Source organism: Carassius auratus, chromosome 28 (genome assembly GCF_003368295.1).
Source record: "Carassius auratus strain Wakin chromosome 28, ASM336829v1, whole genome shotgun sequence".
NCBI lineage: Eukaryota > Metazoa > Chordata > Actinopteri > Cypriniformes > Cyprinidae > Carassius > Carassius auratus.
In genome coordinates this window covers 16,931,755-16,959,552 of record NC_039270.1, presented here as the reverse complement: position 1 = coordinate 16,959,552, position 27,798 = coordinate 16,931,755, and the positions used below count along the sequence as shown (strand labels likewise).

Here is a 27,798-nt window from a genome sequence, read left to right as displayed (position 1 = left end):
TAAAAATTTTAATAAATAGTATATAAACATGGCTCAGCGTTACACAATTCATGGAGCACACACACATCGTAAATCACTGTACATATTTTCCTAAAAAGCCTTTGAATGCAGAAGCATTTCACCAATGTCAGAACAGCAGTAACACAAAACTGTTCCAGATGAATGATACTTAAGACTTGATCCATTCATCGGGACACACAAATCCCTGGCACATTCATGGCTGCAACACGGGCGACAAAATACATGACATTTAAATGACACCGCATGGCGCTTCTTCCTACGATTAAGTCAGACAATAAATATGTCAACAGTTCCAGTAAGATCTTTAAAGCAAAGGTGCAAGCGCTTTCATTGCACAACACAGCTCAGCTCATCTTCAGCTAGTTTTCCAAAACGCATTGAGATGCCACTCTCTAAATAGATAAACATAGTTTCTCATTCATTGATTTAAAGTTCAGTGGAAAGGGTGTGATGTCAAAAACGTTTGGTTACCGGAACATTAGAAAGGCGGTTTAAAGACGTGTTATAAAAGTCAATGTTTTTTTAACATCTTCATACCTTTCCTTAAGATAATGCATCTGCATTTTGTACCTTCTTCATCAACTGTTTTGTGTTTCTTGCATTTATTCCTTCCCATCATCCACGTATATTCAGTGAATCACAGTGAGGCAGTGTACCTTAAAACATGACAGAGGACCACCTCCATCTCTCATTCCTCCTCTTTGATCTCCAGTCTCTCAGACTTGGGTGACTAGCGGGTAAACGCTCCCTACACTTTGCACTCCGGACTGTCCTGTGCAAAGTCCAGCCAGGAGAGTCCCATTAAGAGGGCCGCAGATCCCCATATAGGTCGTGCCTCCTTCAAGAGGAACACAGTCTCCCTGTTCCCCAGGCTCTTCCTCAGCATCTTCTTCTTCTTCCCCTCCTTCTTCCTCTTCCCAAAGGGAGGTGCTGACGTGTGTGTATTCCTGGTTGTCCACACACTCCGTTTCGCGGTGGTAGAAGTAGCTGAAGTTGGAAACGATGACGGGAACGGGAAGTGAGATGGTGAGCACGCCGGCGATGGCGCACATGGAGCCCACCAGCTTTCCGCCCACCGTCATCGGGTACATGTCGCCGTACCCCACTGTCGTCATTGAGACCACGGCCCACCAGAAGGCTTCTGGGATGCTGGTGAAGGCCGTTCCCGGGTTGTCCACCTCAGCAAAGTACACGGCCGAGGAGAACAGGATGACTCCGATGAAGAGGAAGAAGATGAGCAGCGCCAGCTCCCTCAAGCTGGCCTTCAGCGTCTGGCCCAGGATCTGAAGGCCTTTGGAGTGGCGAGACAGCTTGAAGATCCGGAAGACTCGAACCAGACGGATGACTCTAATGATCGCCAGGGACATGGACGGCGTCGCTCCCTTAGACTTGGCCAGCTCCGTGCCGAGCGTGACGAAGTAGGGAATAATGGCAAAGAAATCTATGATGTTCATCACATCCTTGAAGAAGGACATCTTACTGGGAGAGCAGGAGAACCGCATCACTAGCTCAAACGAGAACCAGCAGATGCAAATGGTCTCCACCAGGAAGAATGGATCTTGGAAGGGAGAGGACATTGGGATGTGCGAGGTATTGTTTCCGGCAAGGAAAGCCTGGTATGCCATTTGCTGCAAAAGATACAGAGTAAAGAAAAAAAAGATAAGAAATTAGATGCAGAAATGGGATAAAAACATATGACATTCAAAAACATATTAAACACAGCTAGAGCGTGACGTGCATTTTGCATGTTCAAGGAAGGCATATGTTGAGCTTATTTTGTGTGCTTTCAATATACTGTAGTTGAAATATTTTCTTTGTGGTTACAACCTTATACTTTTAATTTACTGTGCAGCTATGTGTGTGTGTGTGTATTTTAGAATTTTGGAAATACATTTGGAACCAGAAGTGAGCTAAATCTGATAACATTTTGTGGACATCCTCATTTGTAAAACCTGTATATATTAAATGTATACATTTTAAATTTGTAATGAAGTATTTATTCTTTTAAATTTAGAACTAATTTTAAATCTATCGTTATTCATAAAATAAGGGGATTTCTAATGCTATTTCATGCATTTTTACTAATATTTACACTACTAAAGAGTTGAATTTCCAAACATGACAGCGCACATGACCAAAGGCTCAAAAAAAAAGTTGGATATATGATGGACTATTTTTGTGCTAAATATACTTCTTCAGGCTTTGTATAAGTTTCTGGATTTTTTCTACGAGCATGGCCCTTTATGCCAATATAAAAGAAGAATGAGAGTAACTGCACGTGTTTATTCGGATTACAGAATTCGTCGGCACAATTGCTTGAGAAGAATTTGATATTTTGTTTTTGGTTGACGAGGGAAAGATAACCTTGTTCAGCTTCCCAAAGAACCCAGCATGAAATCAAAATGTACAGTATTTATTTTGTTAGTTCACATGGTTAGTTTTAAGGTGAACAATTAATCCGTGCAAGTTAATCCTATGAAAAAAATGATTTGTCTTGGTAATCTTTAATCAAAATCTGATCATTTGCTTGTTCTCCGGAATGATGACGCATGAGCCATGGCTTTGGGAAGAATTTGCTGAACTACAACCTTCAACCGTTAGTTTGCTGCGAGTGAAAGATGAGAGGAGGAGTGCAAATCTACTCAGTATTCAGTTTAAGAAGGAAATACATCACAAATAAAGTCTGCAGCAACATCCGGTTCACATGAACAAATGCAGGAAATTCAGAGAAGAAAGAGGAAAAACTCAAACAATGCATTTGGAAGGGAATGGAACATTAGAAGTGTTTTAGGAATAAAAAATGATCAGACTGAAGTTACCATGGAAATAATGATTTTTTTGGGAGGAAGAAAGTGGTTTAATTAGAAGAATTTAAGATCACCAGGAAGTCATGATGTTGCACTCTCCAATATAGGTGGCGGTATACACCTCAACGCTGACCTGTAACAGCCAGAAAAATAAAAGAAGAAGACAGTTTCATCTCGCCCCTATTGAGCTAAAAACACAAATAAAAGCACAGCCATAAGATGAAAATAGCTCAAAAATATTCCGCATCCTAACAATGAGCAGGAGAGATTTTTTATTTTTTTATTACGTTTGAAATCTGGATATTTATCTTACAAAAAACATGGATTCGCTACAGGGGGAGTTTATTCACCCCCCTGAGCCATGCTAGGGACGTTTTATTACAGATGCGAGCACTTTATTTCACATCTTCGGATCTGTTGACAATGAACATCCATTTACCCCCATTGAAAGGCTTGGAAATGCAAAGACAATTTTTATATTACTCCAAATGTATTCATCTAAAAGAAGAAAGTCACATACAACTAATGCTTCGAAGGTGTGCAAAACATGGACATTATTTTCTTTTTTGGGTGAACTAACCATTTAAGTTAAGATAACTGTTCAATATAGAAAGATCATTTCTGAAACTTCTCTTGACACCAAACATGTTTTGCCTAACAAGAGCCTGACTGAAACTATTTGGTTGCCCATTTGACACCCACTTCTTGAGTGAAGCTGAATGTCCCATTCTGCTTTTAGGGTCACAGAACATGACCTGTCACTCAAAGGTCAGTCATTTTTGCTCTTTATCACCCTGACTCCATAAAAAATGACTTGATCTAATGTGTACACGAGCACAAACCACATCAGTATGTAAGAGGTAACCAGAGTAGGGCTATTTTCAAATATGTATCCATAAACACGTATAGCTTTACTTGAATTTCCAGTCATAACTCAAAGCTAAGCACGTGTTTGCATGGAAAACAGATTTATGAATCGCAAGAAAGAAGATTCGAAAACGACATGTGAGATGTGAGTTTGTATGCACGTGTGGTGTGTCTGATCTCATGTCGGGCTATTATTAAGTGTTCCCTATCGTAGTGCTTATTTAGCTTTTGCTAAAGTCATCATAGGATGTTGTGAAAGTGTGTTTCCATTCCTATTTCAGCGTTCAAGGTCTATTTATTAATACAAGCTCCTGTATCTGTATTGATATGCTCTGAAGGGTTGTCCTTACTCTAAAAATAGCACCTCAGATCTCTAAGGTGAAACTTGAGAATGTACAATCTCTCTCTCGCAAGCTTTAGTTTACTGCTCGTTGACGGTCTGATCCATGCAGAATTACTGAGCTGCTTTGGCAGCGTGTGGAGGTTGCGGTCTTGTGCCGAAGCAGTCGGGGCACTGCTGGGAAACTAATTTGATACTCTTTACTAACTTTCCCTCATTGCCCCTAACCCGCCCTGCGTCTCTCTGTTTTCTCTCACTCGATCAAGCACAGGCGCTCTTTCATACTATCACCTGTCATCTCTCATCTTTTTCCCATTTTTTTCTATCTGTGTGAGCCGATCTCTCCACGGACACGTCACTTGACTGTTTACCAACCCCCCCAGAGTCTCTGCTCCCAATCTGTGGATCAGATTTAACGACACGTCTAAAATAATCTCAGCAATAACCCTACACTGCTCCTGAACTTTTCATCTGTTTTCTTTTTTTTAATGCAACTTCTCACACTTTTAAACTTATCCTATTATTATGTGTGATTTGAAATGTGTACGCATTTTTATATCTGTATGTGAATCTGTATAGGCGTATAGTCAGTAAGAATGCCTCTGTGCTCTTAAAAGTTATCATTTAGCATTAAACATTTTTTTTTTACCTTTGATAGAAATTCAGAATGCAATGTAAATTTACACAGCACACTACTTGGATAAATTTGTCTGTACTTTAATATGCAATAGGCAATATGCAAAAAAGTCTCTATTGTCAAGAGAAATAAGCACAGATCAAATTGAAGTCACTTTCAAACGAAGCAGCTTTCTGCTGGTCAAAATAGATCAAATCTGCATGAGCAACTTAAAACTGTTTATAAAGTTTTAATTATGGATATTTTTCTTACAAAAATGCATCGATTCGCTTCAGTAGGGCCTTTATTAAATACCCCTAGAGCCGTGTGGAGCACTTTTTATGATGGATTCATGCGCTTTATTTTGCTTTATTTTCACCCATTCACAGCCAGTTTAATGCTTTGAAGAGCCAGTATATATATATTTTTTTTTACATAATTCCAGTTGTATTACTCTGAAAGTCATACAGACCTAGGATGGCTTAAGGGTCATTAAAGGGATAATTTTGTTTTTTTTTAGGTGAACTATCCCTTTAATTATTGGGGAAGTACATCAGTTTCGCTTCAACAGAAGACCAAGTTATTAAATGTTATTAAAATTTATGAATTCAGAAAAAAGAAAAACAAGAAAGGTGGATAAATCGTACACAATAAGATCAACAACATGCATTAATAACACACTTAGCAAAGAGAATTTCCATTTCATGCTGAGTAATACAATACTTTTTAATGTATGCTCATTCATCTGTATATGCTCAGGAACCCATCTGCTTCATGCTAAGAGCCTTTCTAACATTCTTAATTATTGCTCTGGCTTTGCTAGAAGTTGTTGCTCAAATTTCTTTTCTTTTTTTTTTTTGCATTATGTCTACTAAAAATAAATCCTGCATTTTCTGTATGGTGATATCAACTGACAACAACTTGCTAGTGTTTAGTATCATTCAACTATGTGTGTCACACAGTAGTGTAAATCATGTTGAGTCAGACACTGTAACGTCGACCTCTCACCTCTCTCAGCTCCTTCTCTACTCTGAAGTCAGGCAGCGTCTCCAAACAGAAGATGAGGATAGAGAGCACGATCACCATCACGCTGATGATGGCGATGATGCGGGCGCCTCCAGAGGACTCGGGGTGCTCAAAGAGCATCCACAGCTTGCGCTGGATCTCATTGTCTGGCAGGGGTCGAGGCTCCTCCTTGGGGAAGCCCTCATCCTCTTTGAAGCGAGCCATGATATCCTCACCCAGCTCATAAAAGCGCAGTTCATCCATGAAGACGTCCAGAGGCACATTGGCAGGCCGCCGTAACCGACCTCCAGACTGATAGAAGTAAAGGATGGCATCAAAGCAGAATCGATTGCGGTCCAGGAAGATCTCGTTGCGGAGTGGGTCAAAGTAGCGCAGGCGCCGTTGAGGGTCTCCCAGCAGAGAGTCGGGGAACTGGGCCAGGGTTCGAATCTGTGTCTCGTAGCGCATGCCTGACACATTGATGGCCAGACGTTCAGACAGCGCCCAGCCTCCTCTCCACATTGAACCAGATCGTCGACTCTCTCTCTTACTCTCACCCTTCTCTTTGTCACCCTTTTCTGCCTTGTTGCGCTGGTCCTTGAGCTTCTTGTCACTTTCGCTGATCTCTTCCTCTGCTTCTTTTTTGACCTCCATTTCCCCATCCGATCCTCCTCCTCCTCCTTTGTCCATCTCTTCTTCTTTTTTCTTGTTCACTCAGTCTGTTATATTGAATAGAAACACAGTCATCTCAGCCAAGCATGAACCCAGGAGTTAAAGGTTTGTAGAAACCTATAACCGCTGTAACACTAACAGAAGTGGACATTTCTTCTAGCGTCTATGATAGTCTTGTGAATACATTTTCTGATTACAGATATATTTAGTTTATTTTAATTAAATATTAAGTAAAGATTTTCAATTGTTAAATAATTTTGCACTTATTTGCTATTCTGTCTAATGATTTATTATTCAAATAAGTCAATATTATGTATATATTTCAGCATTATATCATTCCATAATAATTTTGTCCAACTATGTCAATTCAAGGTGTGGAAATATTTTTTTAAATGCAATTATTATAGAATTAAAAAAAAAAATGCTAAAACATATGTGATGCATCTTCAAATTTAATGTAATTTAAATTTATAAAATGTAAAATTAAATTAAATTCAAAATTCAAAATTACATTTTTTAAATGTAATTTAAAACATTTAAACTTAATTACACTTTGGGAATAACATTACACTCAGAAATTGCAAAAAATGCAAATAATTAGAAATACAAACAACAAATAACATGTTGAATTTTTTTTGAAGTATAAAGTTTTTTTTCATTTACTGTACATCAAAATCTTTTTTTAGAGTATATGTAATACAATAGTATTTAATATATTAAAATAAAAGCAAATGTACAATACAAAGTACTTTTATCTATTTTCCAAGTAGTAAAATGTTTAATTAAAATGTGTAACAGATAAATAAACTGCTCCACAACAAGAATTTGGTAAATGTATACAGTCATGTTCCAGTTATGTAACTAAAGATAGTATCCATACTTAAATTCTTCTGCAGAAACTTCTCCTGCTGTTCCATGAAATCATATACCAACATTTCATGTACTCTGTCCGAACCCTGTGTTGACTCCTGCAGACAGATCCATTACCACTTTGACCCTCACCACGAGAATAAGACTACAAGACTTTCAGACAAATAAAATAAAAATAAAAATGTTAAGAGAGCTGTGTATACAAAGACAGGAAAATAACCTGACTTCAAGAATAAAACAAGACTTTAAGTGAAGTTAAGGGGTGAAAAATGTTCAACAAAAACTTCACAATCCCTCGCGAGGAAATATCTCCCAAAATTCGGAAATGTAGTAGCTACTAGAAATATAGAGGCTTGAGTCGTTGAAAAGTTTCTGAGAAGGCGCCTTGTTTGTCCCTCCACTTACCCTCTGCCACTAGTGTCCGTAAATCCAGAATAGTTACCCCACGCTATTCGTGTTTCTTCCCTACCTGCACCACACCATGAGCTGTGTATCTACTGCCAGACGGTCTATAGCCTACGAGTCCAACAGGAGGTGTTTTCTCCTGTACCCTGAACCACAGACTCTGTCCTGGCCTTGGTCAGTGCAGTAGCCCACAGATTCTTGAGGCTGTTTGTAGGTCACTGTCTTCACTCCCTCTCACACTCACCGCAGCGCTGGGGAATGCTGTCATGCTGAAATTCAATCCAGAGCCCCTCGTCCCCTCATCAGCTCACTGTCCCAAACATCGTCACACCAGTACCAGCACCAGCACCTTAAAATGCCTATTTCATTTATCTCTTTTTTATATCATTTTCCTTTATTCATGTATGCATAACAGGTTTTTGCTATTTGTTATTTCATCCCAACCCAGCATTTCTGCCAACAAATAATTAATTATACACAAAACAAAAACTCCTAACTAACATTTTTTCTTTTATTTTTTCCAGACTAATGACATAGGTTTCCAAGTCACTTGTGTATTTCTTTTGTAGTTCATTAAAATAGTCTATATGAATAAAATGAATAAAAAAATTCCAATATTCTACAGATATTCCAATCTCAGTTAATATAACAATTAATGTTTAAACATTAACATCTAGAACAAAGGTTACTATAATTCTTATAAATCTTTCTTTTTTCTTTTTTCCAGTTCAGTTCATACCTTCTTAGCAACACCCAAAACTACAAGAACCATAACCTGTGACGTCTCTGTTGACACTCTGGGGAATCAGATTTCCCCGCCCCCTGCAAACTGGTTCTCTTGGACTGTTTGTTTCGATTAACCTGATCAATACATAAAATAATAATAATTACTAAAAAATAGTAATGTGTAAGTTCATAGCTGATTTACATGTTAATCCATCAAATAATAATACAAATATAAAATAATAATTGTAATAATTATTACAATAATCCTTATTATTAGAATTAGTAGTAGGAGGAGGAGAAGGAAGAGTAGGTCTAGAAGAATAAAACAATTACATAGATGTGAAAAAGCTTTAGTAGTTTATCATTTTATGGTTTTAGGATTTAGTTTGAATATTAAAACCTTTTCCATATTAAAACTGAGATCACTAATAACTTATACGTTTTTTTGTTGTTGTTGTTGCTATTTTGTGAATAAAAAAATTATTGCTTTTCGTTTAAAATAATTGTAATGGTGTAAGTACTTTTCATTTCATGATATGTCACATAGTTTTAAATTTGTAAATAATTGACAGCTTTGGACAAACAGACTGTTTTGTAAACAACGCTGGGTGGCGTAAGTCCACGTGTTCTTCGCCTTTGGCCTAATAGTAACTCGTGCAAGTTTTTCAAAGCCCCAAATACATGAATGATATGTAAACGCATATAAAAACTCACCTTATTAGTGAGTTCACCTTATTCATGAGAACCCAAAAGGAAATTGCATTTCGTTTCTCATTCAAGTCCTCGATCCACGTCTGTAACTTATTCGTTCATAAAGTGACTCTTGACCACTGATCTATATATAGATCAGTGCTCTTGACTCATTTCTGCAACTCTAGTTCAGTCAGAAGGATATTCACGGATGATTTTTGTGGAAATATTTATATTGGTAGTGTTCAGTTTTTTTTTTTTTTTTTTTACTAGATAATATCTGTTGGGACAAAGTAAATGTGTTACAAAATACAGCTGCTTTGCCAACCTCACACACTCCAGCCCATCATCACGTATGCTCAGTTTTCTCCAGCGGTTGTGCACGTCACATATGATGTTACAGAGACATCTGTTCTCAGTTCAGTCCTCTGGAGCACCTGCAGGAGCAGCGCTGTTGACTCAGGAACAGCTGGGAGACCGGGATAGGATCATATTTCAGACGATCCAGTCGGACTCAGCGAACCGGTTCATCAAGTTTACTAAAATAACTTCAACATATCGATTCGTCCAGGAAGCGATCCTCTCTAGTTGACACACACACGGTCGGTCACTACCACTTCTCTATCAGATGATTTGATTACACTAGAAACCTCTTACTCAAGCAGACTCTGTCAGCCTGTGCAGAAAGTTGGCATTATTTACATTTGCTGCACAAGTGAAGGTTTATCGTAGCTTGTAACATATGGCTTGTGCGCAGCGTTATGTCAACAAAGTTGTCATCGTTACTGGGGGCACTAGAGGCATTGGAAGGGGCATCGTTAAAGTGTTTGGTAAGGGTTTATCATATTTATCTTTCCACTCAGTTATCGGAAGTAAAGGGAGTAAGTCAAATTGATTTCGTCTTTGTTTTGCAGTGCAAAACGGAGCCAAAGTTGTGTTCTGCGCACAAGAGAGTATGTGATTGATTTAAATAGCCTTTCGATTGTACGGCTCATTCGCCAATAAATGCAATAACGTTTCCTTCTTTCTTTTTTTACGATTGTCAGCTGAGTGGTCAGCTGGCCAGTCTCTGGAGTCTGTGCTGAACAAGGAAGGACTGGGATCATGCACGTTTGTGTCATGTGACGTGACAAAAGAGGACGACATCAAGGTAACACACTGTCTTACTCCTTTATTTTTGCTTCTTAAACTTGCATATACATAAGAGCAAATACATAATGCAGAGGAAATGGATCAAATAATAGTAACACTTAGCTAATGCAGTTAAACTTTTATGTTTTTTTTTTTTTTCATTTTTGAAAAGGGTTCCATGTAAAACTTGAGATCAGTAATATAAAATAAAACGATTTTTGTGCTTTTTTGTGGGTTAAGCATATAAAATAAGTATAATTATAATGTAGTTTACATTTACATGATGCATAGACTTTTTCAAAACTAATGTATAGTTCAAAATGTATTGTTTCACTAATTTGATTGTCGTATATCATCTTGAAGCGATTAATCAATGTGACGATCGAGAGGTTTGGACAAATAGACTGTTTGGTGAACAACGCTGGCTGGCGTAAGTTTTATTCACCTTTTTTTTTTTTTGTATTTAAACTTCTTTATTTGTTTCTACACTCTTTATTTTAACAAGGGCCTTTTGGATTTCTTTGGAGAAAAAAAATATTTATAATAATAAATAAATGTATGATAAATTAATAAATAAACAGTTTTCTGTATATAAAATCCCCTGCCAGACCCCCCTCACAAGACCACAGATGAAACCACAGCGGAAGAGTTTAGAGACCTGCTTAATCTGAACCTCATCAGTTACTTCCTTACTTCAAAGGTAAGGAAGTGATGTAAAAAAAAAACTTGAGTCTCTTGTGCACAACAACTTTTTTTTAACCTCTTTTCATTACCCCGGGTCAGTATGCACTGCCGTATCTGCGTAAAACACAAGGAAACATCATCAATCTGTCCAGCCTTGTGGCCTCAATAGGTCAGAAAGATGCTGCTCCCTATGTGGCAACCAAGGTGAGTTTCTCTGCTTGTTCTGGGTGCTTTCCTTGATCATCTTAGTTGGAAGTAACAGTAATGCTCAGATATATACACAAGGGGGCGATCACCGCGATGACTAAAGCAATGGCTGTGGATGAGAGTCGCTATCAAGTGAGAGTGAACTGGTGAGTGATCCTGCTAACATCTAAGCTGTCCCTTACTTCGTTATTCATATCTAAAGTATATAGGATTTTTCTCTTGTTCAGATCCAATTGAATTTCCATCTGTGAACATGCTGTTTATTAACATTTAAACTATTTTATAGCATCTCTCCAAGCAATATAATGACGCCTCTGTGGGAGGAGCTTGCCGGCCGCACAGAAGACGCTGCTGCAACTGTTAAGGGGGGAGAAAATGCTCAGGTAGGTGTTCATAAGGTTGAATATGCAATGCTGTTCTGCTGAATATATTCTAGTAACATATTTCTACTCAACAGCTGATTGGTCGAATGGGAACGGAGACTGAGAGCGGATTAGCGGCCCTCTTTTTGGCAGCTGATGCCACTTTCTGTACTGGGATAGATTTGTTTCTGAGCGGAGGGGCTGAACTGAATTACGGCTTCAAAAGCCAAATTCCATAACCGGACGACAGTGATGGAAAGGCCCATGAAATGATAACGGGGCATAATTTTTCATCTCAGACAGCTTGTTTCATGCTGCTTCTCAGTGCAACTATTTGTGTTCTCAGTGTAACTAGTTCTCACTGTAACCAATAAATTTTTTTTTAATCATTGCAGAATTTCAAATCGTTGTGCGAAACGATTTGCACAACTTTTATTTGAGTGAGGTTAAGTTTCATATTAAACAATCATATAATTGAAAGTTTCCTTAATTTCCAAGCAATTGAACATTGTTTTTCATTCACTTATGATCAGGTAAATGGTGCAATAATTGTTCAATTTAGAGCCAACTACATTTATTTGTATGTCAAAATTTTGGGGGTATCGGTGAAATCCTAATTAATTAATCTAAATGCTGAGTTTTTCCTTTTTAAATACAAATTTTAGTTAAATAGTATATGTAAGGGACCTGCACTATGAATTACAGTGCCATGAATGTGCAAAGACTTATTGATGTTTACATGTAAACATTCCATGGACTGTTTGTTACACAATAATCCAATTTTTCAATTGTGATGTAGTGATTGTTCTTTTGACAGGTTGTGATTTGCTTCAAACACAAAATTATTTGTATTCATAATATATATATATATATATATATATATATATATATATATATATATATATATACAATTTTCACCGCTGTCATATTATTTTTACTTAATATTAGCTAGAAAAAGTATGTCAGAAGCATGGCCTATGCCACTAATGTGGATTATTCTGATATGATGATACAAAACAAGTTGATAATGTTGTTTGTCTTTTGATATCAAAATGCTGTGGTTAGTCCTCAACGATATTAAACAGCTGGAAATGCATCGCATTATATGTAAGTTACAAGACAGTAAATAATAATCAGATTGGTGTAAATCTGGTAGCAATGCCTAATTAAAATTAAATTCAAAGAAAGAAAACCCAATTCAATTTAATATGCAAATGGACACTAGGTTTCTTTGTAATCTAAAGCCAAACAGCCTGGTTTACAATAGTGACCAACACAAGTGGGAGGCTATTTTTATTTTCATCACATCGTCAGCTGAAGGCATAGAACATATTGACATAGAACATATTTCTTCAAATGTCCAAAAGCCAATCGTTTAACGGGATCGGACTAACGTCTCATGACCAGAATGAACTAATGAACTACTGGCCAATGACCGGAATGTTTCCCCAAACAACCGCCCCCCCCCCCCCCCCCCCCACCTCCGGCACTGATTGCGATTCGACTCTTTACTTTTTTATCTAATCAGATGCAAGACACCCGTCACTCCCACCCGCGGGTCACTATTAACCCTTTAATGGACAAGAATAGTTTTGTTTGTAACATTAATGACTTTTAAAATTCATATATATATATATGATAAATATATTGATGATGATGATGATGATGATGATGATATAATCGACCCATACCTATTTATTAATCTTATTATATGAGTGTTTTATACACTCATTTTTATACATTTAAAGAATTCAAACCCTGAGCACTCCTGCCGCTGTTTTCTTATGGGGACCAATCCGGAACGCAGAGAGTCCAGGACTAGTGCTCCCACTCGGACTAGTTTACCATTCATCTCTCAGCACGGCAGCGATGGCAGCGATCAGGACGGTGAGTTCAAAGATCATTTCACTTATCCCCCGCCCCCTTACACCACATCCTGCTGTCAATAATTAACAGCTCTGTCTAAACTCCCTATCTGGAGTATATTTAACAGAACCGGATTTAGCACCGTTAAACTGCAGATCATAGACATTGCGAATCGACAACACGGATGTTTCAGTTATCACATAATTGCATGTTTTTAAGTGTTTGATTTTATATTTATATAAAACATCGGAGGGTCATCTATTGTGTCTCTCTTTGAATTGCCGCTCATACTCAAATCTGTCTGTAAATCTCCAGACGCGGATGAAAGCTTGATGAATGAGAGAGAGAGAGAGAGAGAGAGAGAGAGATAGCGCAGCTTTCCACGTATTTCCGTGCGAACGCATGCGCCTATGGCAAGCCCTGTTTACAATCGTTCATAAAATATAATATTTTTTTTTTTACGTTGCCAGCACTTTTCTAAGAAATCACTATTAATATTTCTAAAACGATTAGTAGGATTTACAATTTTAATTTTACTTGTAACTCTTTATTAGACAGGAATGCTATAATTCATTCCAGTAATGGTAATCAATGCCTTTTCAGTTGTGTGACTAGTATTCCTTTGCTATTAGTCACTATCCAACAAGGAACTATTCCACTTTTACTGGTTACAGTTTGCAAATGTAATCAAAAGGTGTCTATATTAACTACCTAGACCTACTTCTGACCATCCATTTGTTGCTGATATTCCTGTTCTACCTGTATCTTGTCATGAGGGGCTAGTACCTATATTTTAGTTACATGTAACATAATGTTTAATCTTACTAGATTTTAATAATGAAATTTAATTTGAAATGTTGAACAATAAAATTCTGACCTGTCATTACATGTACACAAGTAAAAAGCCATTGCGTAAATAGTATGATTTTTTTTTATCTTACAGCTGAGTAATATTAGTTGAACCAATATAATAGTAAATATAATATAATAATATAATAGTTGAATAGTTGCAACTTTTGCATTTGAATTCTTTCCAAAATTGATGCCAGTAGCATTGGTGTTATATTTAGTTAAATAAAATTTATGCATTTAGCAGGCGCTTTTATCCAAAGTGGCTTACAGTGCATTCAGGCTAACAATTTGTTTACCTAACATTAACTTGGCCATATTTTGGAAGTGACTAGTAGCAAAGAGAATTGAATGAATAGTTACTATAGTGAATTTGAAAACAATTCTAGCACCTATTGGATTACTTATTAATAATTCAAATAATACTAGTTGCAGTTAAATATGCTAGTTAGTTTTTCAGGAACTAATGGTAAAACATCTTGCCATAAGATCCTTTTGCCTGCCAAATTATGCACAGAGTTTAGTGAGGTCACCCATCAGAGCTATCATGTAACCCTACTACATTATTTATGATGTAAACAAATGTCTAAAAAAAGAAAAGAAAACACTAATAGAAGTAGGATTAGCTGTGTCTTACAGTAAAATAGGCAAACACACATCCGATTTCCTTGCTTTGCTTGTTCACTCAGGGTTTTTTTAAGTTATTGAAAGCACTGTTATGCAGGTATATACAGCTGGCACATAATAAACCTTCACATCTCACGACGAGGGCTCAAAAACAGCTGTCTAGAACAACATGCTCTGTGTCTGATTGGGCTATGAAAGGCAACGGTCGAAGTCACACTCTGTTTCTGTGTTTTAAGGCCCTGAATGGACGCTTTCTTCAGCCTCTCTCCCTGTCATGTGGGTCGTTGCGGTTCATCAGCTCCTCCTTCAAGGTACTGAAACTAACCTGATGTGCCAGGTTTGTGCACTACTTTCATTTCCATGCCACCACAAGTCAGTCTGGGCCTCCCAGGTCTTGTGATTGTGTGTCTGTTTTTAGTTGGCTCAGAGTTTACGTTCACAAGTTTTAAGGTTCATCCAGAGTTGAATTTTCTGACTTAAGAAGGCCTCGGTGTCACCTTGTGGGATCTGACGTCTCTTTTCTTTGTGCCTTTGCTTTCTTGCATGCTTTCCCCCCTCTCCTCTCTTCCCTTCTCACCACAATTTAATTAAATTCAATTTCTATAAGAGCTTGACTGGCATGATGAATCCAGATTAATTTTTCAAATGCATGTCCAATCAGTGATAATGAATAAACATCTCTCCACGTGCCGGCTTTACTCCCTGCCCCTCTCTGTCTTTTTGTTTTCTCTCCCTCTTTCTCTCTCTCCGCGGTTGTTTGTGCCAGGCTGCAGATCTTACCATAGAGAGGAACCCTGTACTGAAGCCAAAGCCAGACCCCTCAACCCTTGTGTTTGGCAAGCAGTTTTCAGACCACATGCTGACAGTCAGCTGGTCTGCAGCAGGAGGATGGGAGGCACCTCAGATCAAGCCCTTCCAGAATCTGTCCCTTCACCCCGCTTCCTCAGCCCTGCATTACTCCATAGAGGTGAGGCAGTGTGTGAGCCACATGGCTCTTAGTACCTTTTTGTCATTTATTCAAAAAAGAATTGACTTTATTTCCCAAGTCTGGTGTTTTTACCTGAATTGAAAATATAGAAATGAAATATCTGCAGTGTTTTCCTTGGTATTGTAATTGCAATAATTTATTTTTGAAACATTGCCTTTAATAATAATTATTATTTTATGTATGTATAGGTTGTTTATAATTCTAAATCTTATACATCTTAAATAAGTTAAATCTATATTACATGAAATAATCTTGATGAGTATATAGTTAATTATGCAGCTCGACAATGATGTTATATGCAATAACTCTCTGAAGATTGGGGTCAGTATATATATATATATATATATATATATATATATATATATATATATATATATATATATATATATATATATATATATATATATATAATACAGAGAGACAGTAAAGGCATTAACAAGTTTACAAAATACTTTTTATTTCAAATAAATGCTTTTCTTTTCTATATTTATAAAGGGAATCATGAACAACAATATATCCCATTTCCACAAAAATATTAAGCAACACAACTGTTTTCAACATTGATAGCAATAAGAATTTGAGCCCCTAATCATCATATTAGAATGATTTCTGAAGGATCATGTGACACTAAAGACTGGAGGAATGGCTTCCATCATAAGAACTCATCTATATCATATATATTAAAATAGAAAACGGCTATTTTGAATTGTAAAAAATATAATAAGTTAGCTGTAACTCCCTTGGTGAGCTTATTAAGACTGAGTATTTATTTTTTTGTATATCTTTCATTAATTTAATTCTTTTTGATATTCTGTTTTATTCTCAGCTATTTGAGGGCATGAAGGCTTTCCGCGGAGTAGATAACCGCATCCGTCTCTTCAGGCCTCTGCTGAATATGGAGCGCATGTACCGGAGCACGGAGAGGAGCTGTCTGCCTGTTAGTCTTTATCTTATGCCATAAGGCATTACTTCAGCTTATTGATTAATTCCCTGTGATTTGATCACATTTCAACTTAGCCAATCCTCTCCCATCTCCATCATCATATTCTCTCTCTGTATCTCTCTTAGTTGTTTGATAAGGACGAACTGATAAAGTGTATAAATAAGCTGATTGAGATCGACCAAGAATGGGTTCCTTACTCCACAGACGCCAGCCTGTACATCAGACCAACGTTCATAGGAACTGAAGTAAAAAAAACTTTTGGTATTAAAATATAATTTACTGAATGATTTTGGTCTTTTTTTATCTGTAGTGGTGACCCTCCTTCTCCTTGCAGCCCTCTCTAGGTGTGTCTCGAGCCGGTCATGCTTTGCTCTTTGTCATCATTGGGCCCGTTGGACCTTATTTTGCAACTGGAGGCTTTAGTCCGGTGTCACTGCTGGCAGATCCTCGATATGTCCGGGCTTGGAGGGGCGGCGTTGGAGAATACAAGATGGGAGGGTGGGTTTTCACAATTATTTCACCAAACATTAAAAATAATTGCTTTACTTGTCCTGGTGTTGTTCTGATGCCGTATGGCCTTCTTTGTTTTATGAAGCACAAAAGGAGAGTTAAGAAAAATATCCTGCTAACACAATGGCAGCGAATATCAACCAACATCAAACTTTACAAATTAAAGGTGCAAACGTGTTAGAGCGGTCGTATGATACGTATACAGTGTTATGGGGATATACAACAGGGTTTGGTGTAAAAAAACAAACATGAAATTAAATTTTTTATTTAGTGAAAATCCTGGCCTTGCAGCTGGTCTTATTCATGAGACTCTATTAGCACCGCATATCACTTTGTCAGGTTTACCCTGCTAAATTAAAGCAGAAATAAGTCACAGAACTCTTTTCAGAAACCATTTTCTGAAGTGTATAAGCGAAAGTATTTCAAATGTTAACTGTTCCGTAGTGTTGCATCAGAAAGTGTTTTTTCCGAGGCTGCTGTGGGTAAGACGGTTCCGTTTTCAATTCCTCCTTGTTGCAGAATACTGATGCATCTTCTTATTTGTTTTAATGGTTAGATCATGAATTGCAGAAGAGCAATTACACGTCTGCTAGTTTTTTTTCTTTTCACACTCCATTGCCCTTTGAATGACTTGAGGCATATACAGGTGCATCTTAATAAATCTGAATGTCATGGAAAAGTTCATTTATTACTGTAATTCAACTCAAATTGTGTAACTCGTGTATTAAATAAATTCATTGCACAAAGACTGAAGTAGTTTAAGTCTTTGGTTCTTTTAATTGTGACGATTTGGGCTCACATTTAACAAAAACCCACCAAATCACCATTTCAACAAATTCGACTATGGTGACATGCCAATCATTTTCACCTCGTTTCATTTTAATTCTATTCTGGTGGCATAAAAAAGAAGGAGTTATGAAAATTGTGTCAGTGTCCAAATGTATATGGATCTAATTGTGCAGTATAGCCCACCATTTTCCTGACACTTGGGAGTTTTGAAGTAGCTTTTCACGTTGAGGTTATCCAGAGGAATTCATCAGCTTTCACAGGCTGCAGTACGCTGGACATGGACAAGTTGCAACTTGGCATCGTTGTAAATTCTTTGCAGTCTGCTGACCCTTTACAACTAATGCAGCTCTGGTTTCTGTTTATGTGCTGTATCTGTCCCCGCTCACCTCTGTTATCAGTCCGTATCTTACTGTGCCATTATGCATGGAAGGTCCAATTCTGCAAGTGTTCAGACTATCTGATGTCTGTTTATATTATGATTTGTTTGTTATAAACCTCTTCCTTTAAAATCTTTAGTTTCAATGTAATAATGTTTTGTGGCCTCATGTGCATCTCATAGTAACTACGGGCCGACGATTGCTGTTCAGAGCGAGGCGGCCAAGCAGAAATGCCAGCAGGTCCTTTGGCTGTACGGAGAGAATGAGGAGATCACTGAGGTCGGAACCATGAATCTCTTCATCTACTGGACCACAGAGAAAGGAGGTGAGAGGGAGAATCAAAAACTTCTGCAGTCCTAACGTGTGTTTGTAGGTGCAAACGTGTGCTTTAGGTCCCATTGTATACACATTGTTACTGTTGGCAATTTAGTGGTTAATAAACAAAACTACATGCGTCTTGTGGAAAAATATTGTAGCCAGAGCTACTTCTCTGTTTATGGATAAGACAGGTTAAGCAGGTACTGGGTACTCCACAGCGGTTGTCTCATGAACATTTTGTCATTAATTACTCCTGTAATTTCATGTCATTCTAAACCCGTAAGATCTTTGTTCATCTTCATCACACATATTAAGCTGTTTTTAAGTAATAGACAGCAATGCAACTACCACCTTCAAGGCCCTGAAACGTAGCAAGGACATCATTAAAATAGTCCATGTGACAGCAGTGGTTCAACTGTAGTTTTATGAAGCTACGAGAATACTTCTTGTGCACAAAGAAAACAAAAATAACGACTTTATTCAAAAATGTCTTCTCTTCCGTGTCAGTCTTTGATGTGAGTTCACGAGAGTAAAGGTCCTTGCACACTGACTTTTGTCATATTTGTCATCCTTCCCTAACAAGGTCAATTTTTTATTTTATTTTTATTTTGTGGGAAATCTTTGGATGATTAGTTCAGATTCAGTGTTTAAGGACATGTGGTAGATGTGTTGTTTTCTATCGAGGGTCAGAATCTTCTCGAATTTCATCAAAAATTGTTTTCTGAAGATGAATGAAGTTCTTACAGGTTTGGAACGACATGAAGGTGAGTAACTAATGACAGAATTTTATTTTTTTGTGAACTATTCCTTTAAGTGCCAGCTGTAACTGTAGACAGTATGTTATATCATTTTAGGAATAAAAATACTACCCTAACTCTTTTTGTGTGTGTGTGTGTGTGTGTGTGTGTGTGTGTGTGTGTGTGTGTGTGTGTGTGTGTGTGTGTGTGTGTGTGTGTGTGTAAAAATACCTAATAGGCTCCTGCAGTCATGAAACACTTGGAAATATGAAAAAATCATGATTTGCAAGCCTAGAAATGTCTTGAAAATAAGTACAATTTAAAGTTAAGAAAATCTCTATAATGAATATTTGTTCAAATTTAAGTTGTGCTCTTCTCTACAATATTTAATTGGCTAGAAATTGTTTTGTGTCTGTGTAGTGTGTGTAGTGTCTATCAAGTGATTAAAAAAGAAAAAAATCCTTATTCGATAATCATGAAGGAATAAAAAAAACTAATTATTCAAATGGTATGGAAGCCTGACAAGAAAAACACTGACAGCGTATATTGCTTCTGGTCTATTTCTCACTCTCAAAACAGCAAGGTTAAGTCAAGTTAACTGCGTGTGCAGTGTGGCCTGCTGTATGTAAGATGTTGACATTTAGTCATTTGCTTTTCCTTGAAGAATGATCGTCTCCCTCTGCTGGTGGTAAATTTGAATACATGTGCTTCTTTACAGAAAAAGAGCTGGTCACCCCTCCTCTAGATGGCATCATTCTTCCAGGAGTCACCAGGCAGTCTCTGCTGGACCTTGCCAGAGAATGGGTGAGAAACAAGAATGGAAAGGGGGAAGTTTTTCAACTCTCACCTTCATATGTTCTTTAAAACATTAATACCTGTCTAGATTGCAAAACCATATATGTATGATAATATTCAAGTTAGTGACACATTAAGGACAAGGTATGGCATTCTTTTTAATACCATGTAATACAATGAAAATACTATGGTATATGAATAGGAAAATTGTTCAGTGACATGTTGCATATCAAGTACCAAGACATCTGTTGCCGTACCTGTATCATAGCATAGTACTGTTTGTAAGGGTTGCGTGTCTTTTTCAGGGGGACTTTAAAGTGACAGAGCGCCGAGTTTTAATGAAGGAGCTGATAGACGCTTTAGATGACGGACGGATTCTGGAGGTGTTCGGTTCGGGCACTGCATGCGTGGTGTGTCCAGTTGGCAGTCTGCTCTATAGAGGACAGGTAACGCTTCTCTAATGCAAATGTCCTCTGACAGTATCTTGCCAGTATAAACATTTTACTGCAAACACAGTTCTTGATATTTCAATCTTTTAGACTTACCAAATTCCCACAATGAAGAACGGACCGGACCTTGCCAAGAGATTCCATAAGGAGCTCACTGACATCCAGGTAGAGACGTTTTTCAAATAGCCCTTGAATTAATAACAGCTTTCTTTCGTTCCATTGTTACACTGTCTTAACCTCTGTCCCGTATCTCTATGTACAGTATGGACGCACTCAGCGGGACTGGGCACCAGTGATCATCTAACTGATCGGATTGGTCTAAAACCTCTCATCTCAAGTGTTTGTGTGTGGACTAAACAGACAGGGCTGTTATTAAACCTATTAAATATACGCAGTCTTTCCTAATGTCCTTACATGCTTGCTTGGAAATCAGTATGGCATAGTTTGTAGCACTAGAGATCATCCTTAAACCTAAGCTCAAGCGTCATAAGCAACAAACTAATATTTTCTCCTCGCAATAGTTACTGATCCAATCTGTAAACTTTTATTTTTGTCAACCTATCATCTTTTGCTGTCTTCTAAAATATTATTCATTTATTAACATTTCAACTTTTATATTGCAGGACTGGTGCTAAGAAATCAGGTTCAGACTTCAGCATGTAATCATTTTAATGTAAATGTTATTTCACTGAGCTGCTTGTTTGTTTGTGTAACAGGAGAACAGTCATGATTTTCTATCTTACTAGTAAGAGGACAGACAGCTATTCATTTGAATTCACATTCAATGAGTTATCTATCACCAAATTTAGATGATTTAAAACCATGAGCTGAACTTATGCACGCACAAAGGGCTTCAGGACGGCCCAGACATAGCAGCTCTTGAGACCCCTAGAAAAGTCTTGATGTGATAATCATAGGTGATCATTAATAGACTCTGTGTGTGTGTTATCTATATGATATCCAGAACAACAATGTGACCTGTATGTACATGTGTTTGTGAAATGTATAGCATTCACTGAACATGGATAATGTATCAGTTTTAACTTATTTTTGGTGTTGTTTTAATGTTTAGAATACCTATCAGCTTATTATGAACCCCCTCCCCCCTTTTTCCCCTTCATTTTAAACTTTTTTTTTCCTTTTTATTTTAATCCATGCACTACTCCACATCTTTTCTGTCTAAGTGCCTGATGGAGTGGGCTGCTACTGCACTCATGATTGGTTTGTTTTGTTTGAAGGGTTTTTCAGAGTAGATTTCTTTACTTTTTCTGTTTCTGTATTTTTACAAATAAATTAAATTTTCATCCAAATGCGTAATATGCCTTTGGCTTCAACCGCCTATAAATATTGGTTTCTGAAAGTCTAGTTTGCTTGGTTATTAAGCATAGATTTTGATCAACATTAATATTTGGTGGATGTAATATGTGTAGAAACTTCTTGCACCCATTATTTGCTGAATTTCAAAAACCCAAAACATGTCTGGCTCATATATTATAAAATAAATCAGAAAGTATAAGAAAAAGTACCATTTTTAATTTTGCATAGTTAATTTTTTTATGACTATTTTGCATAGTTATTTTTTTTTATGACTATTAAGCCCATATCTGCCAACATTCCTCACTACTGTAATGACAAAAATAATAGAACGACTGGCTAAAAATCTAAACAGCTAAACAAATAAACTTAAATGTAAAAAAAAAATATAAAAGTGTATATTATTTTTGGGGGGGTTTTCCCATTTGTGTATTGCAAAAATCACAGTAAATATTACAGTAAATAAGAGGGAAAGAGATACATACAATATACATTTTTGCAAGATGCATACAAATTAGGAGTTTGCTCGGTCAAGTCTATAGGTTTCTAACGTTCACTCTGGCTGTTTTGAGGAGAGTCCTCATCAAATAGAGCCAGGGTGGTGTGGCCTAGAGGGTTGTAGGCAATGCCTTCCACCTCTCCTCCACCATTGGCCGTCTTCTGGAAGTGGATCTCCAGGTGGTCCTGCAGGTTATCTTTTTCCATGATGTCAGGGATGCCCGTCAGCAGCACTGTGCGCATGCACTCGGAGTCACAGATCTGATAGGGAGCAACAGTCAGCTTACATCAGAAACTATACAGCATTGAGAGTTGAAATTGTGACATACTCTATACTTCATACCTTCATTTGTGAAATCTCGCCATTGAGGAACGGAGTGACCTTCACCTTGTACTTCTTTCTACCAAAGTCTACCTCATGATCTTGTTTGTCAGAAAGACGTTTAGCAACTGAAGACAAATAGAAACAATTGAAAAAAAAAACCCAAGCATCGTGCACGGAGAGGTGTCAGACTGAATGAATTTAGTTAACTTACTGTTATCATCTACAAAGGTAATGACCACAGTGCCAGAGTCATGTAGCATGTCCTTGTCCTCCACCTCGCCGCCTCCATTCTTCTTCTTAGAGAAATGGATGTCCAGTTTGTCTAGTACTCTCTCCTCTGGTTCTTCCTTTGGCAGGTTGGAGACTAGGATTCTGCGTGGGCACACTTGTGTTTCCATCTAACAGATGGAGAGAGAGAGTCGTTTTGGATCACGTTAGTCCATACGAACACAATGCAATCCAAAACCAACAATCCATGTTGGTAAATGGAAGTCAGCTTGTCTCCATTACCTCAACATAGCTGGGTACCAGGAACTGAATGGGTTTTGCCTGCACATTGATGGTACAGTCTCCAAGTTCCACCGAATGATCCTTTAGGTTCAGTATTTTCTGAGCCACTAAGATGGAATATCAGCAGAGATTTGAATAGAGGTTAAAGCAATAAGTCACAAGAGGAAAATCTATGGCAGTGATTCATAACCAGACAGCCCAGACCCACTAGGGGTACTCGACAAATTTACAAGGGTGCCTTGAGATGAATTAAAATGACTTAAAACATTATGTGGACCACAAAACCAGTCGTAAGGTTTTTTTTTTTTTAAACTGAGATTTATAGCTTTCCATTGATGTAAGGTTTGTAATGGACAATATTTGGCCGAGATACAACTATTTGAAAATCTGGAATAAAAAAAAAAAAAAAAAAAGTTGTCTAAATTAAGTTCTTAGCAGTGCATAGTACTAATCAAAAATTGTGTTTTTATTTTTACAGCAGAGAATTTACAAAATATATTCATGGAAAATGATCTTTATTTGATAGCCTAATGATTTTTGGCATAAAAAAAAAATACGAATTTTGACCCATATAATGTTTTTTTGGCTATTGGCCAGCGACTCAAGACACAATTATGACGATTTTTCTTTATTACAGGTGAACTTTTAGGCACTTTTGACAATGTTTTTTTATCACTATGATTCTAGTTTGGACAATTACATACCATCCTTTTCCTCGAAGGTGATCAGTGCGGTTCCACCCTCCATCGGATAAACCATTCGGGGATTCACATCAAAACTCACAGCATGGGCTCCCTCTTTTGTATTTCCCCGAAACACAACCTTCCTCTCAGGCACCGCTGTAGAGATCTGCAGTCAACGTAGAACCTTGTTAAAATTCTCACAGTTGTTAAATCATTCATGTTTTTTTGTTTGTTTTTAAATAAACATTGTGACCTTAGGTTCAAATTTGCATGAATACAAGGGATATTATAGAAAATGTATAGATTACTAAAAAAGTATTTCAATATATTGTACTGATATACTGTAGAGCCACACAGCCAATTCAGTGCAATGGATGCAACAAAAACAAGTGTGAATATATTTATTTTGACACTTTTGAACCTCAGTTTGCTTTTTCAGAGTGCTGTTTTTACAGTCCAGGCTTTGCATCTCCTCCTTTAGTCTCAGGATCTCCTTCTGCAGCTTGGCGTTCTCCTCCTGTACAGCTCTGCATCGCTCCTACACAGAGGAACCCATTAACACAGTTTTTAAATGTCTTTAAATTAAGGGATACAATGAGTGTCTGGTCTTTTTTATTTATGTATTTTTTTTTAACAGACCTTCTCTTTCTGAGTTGCCTTAATACGTTTCTGGTTTTCTTCTTCAGATAATGCTTTCTTTTCATTAGCTCGTTGTTTAAATTCCTTGGCATAGTATTTGTTGGTATCTATTCCATCTCTCAGTATTTGTTGTTCCTTCACTAACGCTTCATATTGTGCCTGTGGACAGATGAGATGACAATGGTTAATAGGCCTAGCTTGTTTTCTGGTTGACGGGTACTACTTAAAAGCCATTGACACACCTTGTATTTGTTGATCTCCAGTACACTGTCCTGACATCTCAGAGACTCACAGTCTGTAACAATGCTGAAATCCTAAATGGAGAAAGAGGGTCACTGTACTGAATAGAGTCTCGAATGCCAAAAATAAAATAAAAGTCTTCCTTTACCTCAGCAGACATTTCTACCTACGCAAGAACCTGTAAACAAACAGGAAGTATTATTACTAGGACAGAAGAGTTTATAATCTATACTAGCACCTTGTTTTTCCATCGAACGTAATATTTTAAAGTTTGAACATTTGCTGGTTGTGTTTGGCTACTAAACTTAAGCTGTAGCATGAACTACATGAAGTTCAACAGCATGTGTTGTTGACGTCACCAAAAGCGCTATAAAACAATTTAAATGAAACCTATTTGACACTTAATTTAGGCGCCAGCACACATTTACATTTATTAGTGCTCGTAAATGCTGACTTTACATTCTTTCGCTTGACATAAAGTTAGGCCTAGCCTATACGCTTTGTCTTAGACACCACTGCATTTAAAAAAAAAACAACAACAACACAGTCAACATAGTAAGTTTTGTAACGGCAGTCTTTTAAACAATTGTATAACTTTTGTGTTGTTTCACGACAATTTGTTTTGTGCATAGGCCTAAAAATAAATAAATAAACAGATGAAAAACTTACCGTGATGAAGCAAACCGTTAGAGAGAGCAGTTTCGCTTTCGTTTCAGGCGTTGTAATCCTTGAAATATATCAACACGAGCTTTACTCACCAGGGGGTGGTGTTAAACAATAATATCATTCTTTAACAGTACTCATATAGTTGTCACGATTACGTTTAGTTTAGTTCCTGTCATGTCTGTTGTGAGCTCTCATTAGTTTCAATGGTTTCTGATTAGTTAATCCTTGTCCAGCTGTTCCTGCTTACTTCTCTCATTCACCATGTGTGTAATATAGACCTGGTTCTGTTCCAGTCTTGGTAGGTTATAGCTTATGACATGTGCTGCCTGTACCCAGTCTGAAGTCTCAGTAAAGTCTGTTTTGAGTGATGTATCTCCATTTGCTGTTCTCATTCCTCGACGACCTGTGACAATAGTAAATAGCCTACTAGTGTTTTTGAACCATACTATAGCAAAGTATGCTTCTTGAATTAATTTGGTGTGGTATTTCTAAAGTTGCTGTGGTATTATAACAACTATAGTAATATAAACAGTTTACTTTACCCAATGCTGTACTAAGTTTTCTTTAACCATTGGGTATGTTATACTACAATACACTACAGTTTAATGTAGAGAAAAATAAAGTACTACAGTATTTATTACAGTTTATCAGTTAACTATATGTAATACAATAGCTATGCTGTAGCATTCATTGGCAAAGTGTTGTAAGTACTATAGCTATACAGTATAATTCACTTTACTATATGGTTCAAAAACATTATAGTATTACTATAGTATTTTATTATGTGGGTCGCTTGTACGTTATTAATTTACATATCAAAAATCACAATAAATATAGACATTTGTTGTAAAAATCTATAAGACTGATATCTATATCAAATTATAGTTTAATATCCAAGTTGCAGGCTACGGGAAAACTGGGTATCGGTCTGGTTGTGTTGATGATGTCATAAATGAAACGCTTTTTACATTAGGTTAATTGAAAAGACTTATTTTATTCAAAGTGCCTTACAAATGTGAGCAATACAAAGTAAAGAGTAATTATTCTAGGGCTGTATGAACAACATGCTGCCTTTTAATTTAATTTAATTAAATTTTAGTCTAGTTATAATTGTTTATTGTAAACTAGTCATCTTTCCACGCACATTTCCAAAGAAATAAAACCACGTATGACACACCTCTGTTACTGATAGACACAGTTACATTATCCAAAGGCTGTCCTCTTATATAGGCGGAGCTTGACAGAGCTCTACATTTAAGGGGCAAACATTAATTAATTCAAGCACAGTGTGGAATCGTTGCGAGGGGACAAGGTAGGTCTTGTAGCTATTTCCCTCATTCGTCTCAGACGACCTTGTGCTTTTTTTGCACAGCATGGTAAAAGTTGTATGCAAAAGTGCTTTGCTCATTGAGATTTATTGTGCAGAATTAGACGTCACTCGTTGCTATGGCAGATTTTTTTCCTACAGGGGAACTAACTCACGTTTATGTGGCATATTGATGTAGTAAAGGGGAAAATATAATTAATGCATGATGGATTTCTATTATTTTATTTTATCTATTTATGTCTGCTCACAGATCGGTAACTTGGAGTCCACGGATCCACGGACTGGTCATTCACCTTCAGCCGTTTACAAATCCACCTGTTCATTCAACAATCAATAGTAAGATGAACTGAAGTGCATACTCTCTCTTTCTTTAACTTAAGAAAAAATAACATTTTCTTTATGAAACATATTTTATTTATTTTTTACCATTATGCTCAGTGAGAAATAGCAACTGAAAAAAAGGGAAAATACCACATTCACAGTTTCCCCTTTTTGCTGCCATAGAAGCCTAGTGCTATAACCAGTCTCGGTCTCGGTGTGGATTGACATTCATAAAGGGGAATTTCCTTTGTCAAAACAAGGAAATAAAACTGCACAATTATAATTTGATTGATGCCCTGGTTTGCCCTCAGTTAGAAATATGAGAATAAGACACTGACCAACTGTCTAACAAAAAGCATTTTGCTGACTGAACCACTTTGTCTGAGACATTTTGACTGTGATCCTGAGTTTCAGTTAATGTTTCTAAGTTCAGCATAGTTTCTCTGGTAAGCTTTTGCTTCAAATTTCTAGATGTGAAAGAGGAAGTGATACAAGAATTAAAATGATATACTTGGATTTTTATAGCTCAACAAAAGAGGAGACAGTGAATTATACATCAGAAAATGTTTGTTAAATGGCAACCCTGCATCTGAGATATAAAGGTCTGATGGGTTACAGTGAAAG

At 37.0% G+C, this 27,798-nt stretch overlaps 5 protein-coding genes across 12 annotated transcripts in view; 3 read left to right on the top strand and 2 right to left on the bottom strand.

Moving 5' to 3' along the window:
• Positions 1–82: 82 nt before the first annotated feature.
• LOC113047020 (potassium voltage-gated channel subfamily A member 7-like) lies at positions 83–7,928 on the bottom strand. Of its 4 annotated transcripts, none has more exons than XM_026208248.1 (4): positions 7,604–7,928; positions 7,209–7,351; positions 5,660–6,375; positions 83–1,649 (listed from the first exon to the last, which is right to left on the bottom strand). In XM_026208248.1, exons 3-4 carry the CDS (start codon positions 6,344–6,346, stop codon positions 738–740), a joined length of 1,599 nt encoding a protein of 532 aa, XP_026064033.1. In that variant the 5' UTR covers positions 6,347–6,375; positions 7,209–7,351; positions 7,604–7,928; the 3' UTR covers positions 83–737. The 4 variants fall into 4 exon arrangements, with proteins under 4 accessions (XP_026064033.1, XP_026064037.1, XP_026064032.1 ...); XM_026208252.1 differs by having other exon boundaries at positions 7,668–7,928; XM_026208247.1 differs by lacking the exon at positions 7,209–7,351.
• Positions 7,929–9,413: 1,485 nt separating this feature from the next.
• Positions 9,414–11,794, top strand: LOC113047023 (17-beta-hydroxysteroid dehydrogenase 14-like). Its single transcript, XM_026208257.1, has 9 exons — positions 9,414–9,849; positions 9,934–9,972; positions 10,066–10,169; positions 10,514–10,580; positions 10,759–10,850; positions 10,934–11,038; positions 11,120–11,187; positions 11,328–11,424; positions 11,499–11,794. Exons 1-9 carry the CDS (start codon positions 9,762–9,764, stop codon positions 11,640–11,642), a joined length of 804 nt encoding a protein of 267 aa, XP_026064042.1. The 5' UTR covers positions 9,414–9,761; the 3' UTR covers positions 11,643–11,794.
• Positions 11,795–12,908: 1,114 nt separating this feature from the next.
• On the top strand, positions 12,909–21,961 carry LOC113047021 (branched-chain-amino-acid aminotransferase, cytosolic-like). 3 transcript variants are annotated; one of them, XM_026208253.1, is made up of 11 exons: positions 12,909–13,290; positions 14,982–15,056; positions 15,512–15,712; positions 16,560–16,670; positions 16,802–16,921; positions 17,011–17,174; positions 18,535–18,677; positions 20,126–20,212; positions 20,497–20,648; positions 20,742–20,816; positions 20,914–21,961. In XM_026208253.1, exons 1-11 carry the CDS (start codon positions 13,273–13,275, stop codon positions 20,953–20,955), a joined length of 1,188 nt encoding a protein of 395 aa, XP_026064038.1. In that variant the 5' UTR covers positions 12,909–13,272; the 3' UTR covers positions 20,956–21,961. The 3 variants fall into 3 exon arrangements, with proteins under 3 accessions (XP_026064038.1, XP_026064039.1, XP_026064040.1); XM_026208254.1 differs by having other exon boundaries at positions 12,912–13,290; positions 20,126–20,211; positions 20,508–20,648; XM_026208255.1 differs by lacking the exon at positions 12,909–13,290 and having other exon boundaries at positions 15,353–15,712.
• Positions 21,962–22,375: 414 nt separating this feature from the next.
• LOC113047022 (interferon-induced 35 kDa protein homolog) lies at positions 22,376–25,803 on the bottom strand. The gene is made up of 10 exons (XM_026208256.1): positions 25,530–25,803; positions 25,009–25,038; positions 24,863–24,934; positions 24,621–24,779; positions 24,403–24,519; positions 24,003–24,147; positions 23,299–23,405; positions 23,000–23,186; positions 22,807–22,913; positions 22,376–22,724 (listed from the first exon to the last, which is right to left on the bottom strand). Exons 2-10 carry the CDS (start codon positions 25,018–25,020, stop codon positions 22,512–22,514), a joined length of 1,119 nt encoding a protein of 372 aa, XP_026064041.1. The 5' UTR covers positions 25,021–25,038; positions 25,530–25,803; the 3' UTR covers positions 22,376–22,511.
• A 915-nt stretch (positions 25,804–26,718) lies between these two features.
• The window catches only part of grna (granulin a), a 32,864-nt gene continuing 31,784 nt past the window's right edge, over positions 26,719–27,798 (top strand). For all 3 annotated transcript variants that reach the window (XM_026208242.1, XM_026208243.1, XM_026208241.1), the window contains exons 1-2: positions 26,719–26,838; positions 27,104–27,189. The gene's annotated coding sequence lies outside the window, so the exon portion shown is untranslated. The remainder of the gene's footprint in view (positions 26,839–27,103; positions 27,190–27,798) is intronic.

What these genes read in the sequence shown, in the direction of transcription:
- LOC113047020 (XM_026208248.1), bottom strand. Translation starts at nt 6,346, where the DNA reads ATGGACAAAGGAGGAGGAGGAGGATCGGATGGGGAAATGGAGGTCAAA. An exon ending in TAGAGAAGGAGCTGAGAGAG is followed by an intron (nt 1,650 to 5,659) that starts GTGAGAGGTCGA and finishes TATCTTTTGCAG; the next exon opens with CAAATGGCATACCAGGCTTT.
- LOC113047022 (XM_026208256.1), bottom strand. An exon ending in CTCTGAAAAAGCAAACTGAG is followed by an intron (nt 24,148 to 24,402) that starts GTTCAAAAGTGT and finishes CGTTGACTGCAG; the next exon opens with ATCTCTACAGCGGTGCCTGA. An exon ending in TGGTACCCAGCTATGTTGAG is followed by an intron (nt 23,187 to 23,298) that starts GTAATGGAGACA and finishes TCCATCTGTTAG; the next exon opens with ATGGAAACACAAGTGTGCCC.
- LOC113047021 (XM_026208253.1), top strand. An exon ending in CAACGTTCATAGGAACTGAA is followed by an intron (nt 16,922 to 17,010) that starts GTAAAAAAAACT and finishes TTCTCCTTGCAG; the next exon opens with CCCTCTCTAGGTGTGTCTCG. An exon ending in CTGGACCACAGAGAAAGGAG is followed by an intron (nt 18,678 to 20,125) that starts GTGAGAGGGAGA and finishes GCTTCTTTACAG; the next exon opens with AAAAAGAGCTGGTCACCCCT.
- LOC113047023 (XM_026208257.1), top strand. Translation starts at nt 9,762, where the DNA reads ATGGCTTGTGCGCAGCGTTATGTCAACAAAGTTGTCATCGTTACTGGG. An exon ending in TGTGTTCTGCGCACAAGAGA is followed by an intron (nt 9,973 to 10,065) that starts GTATGTGATTGA and finishes TACGATTGTCAG; the next exon opens with CTGAGTGGTCAGCTGGCCAG. An exon ending in CTCCCTATGTGGCAACCAAG is followed by an intron (nt 11,039 to 11,119) that starts GTGAGTTTCTCT and finishes TATATACACAAG; the next exon opens with GGGGCGATCACCGCGATGAC.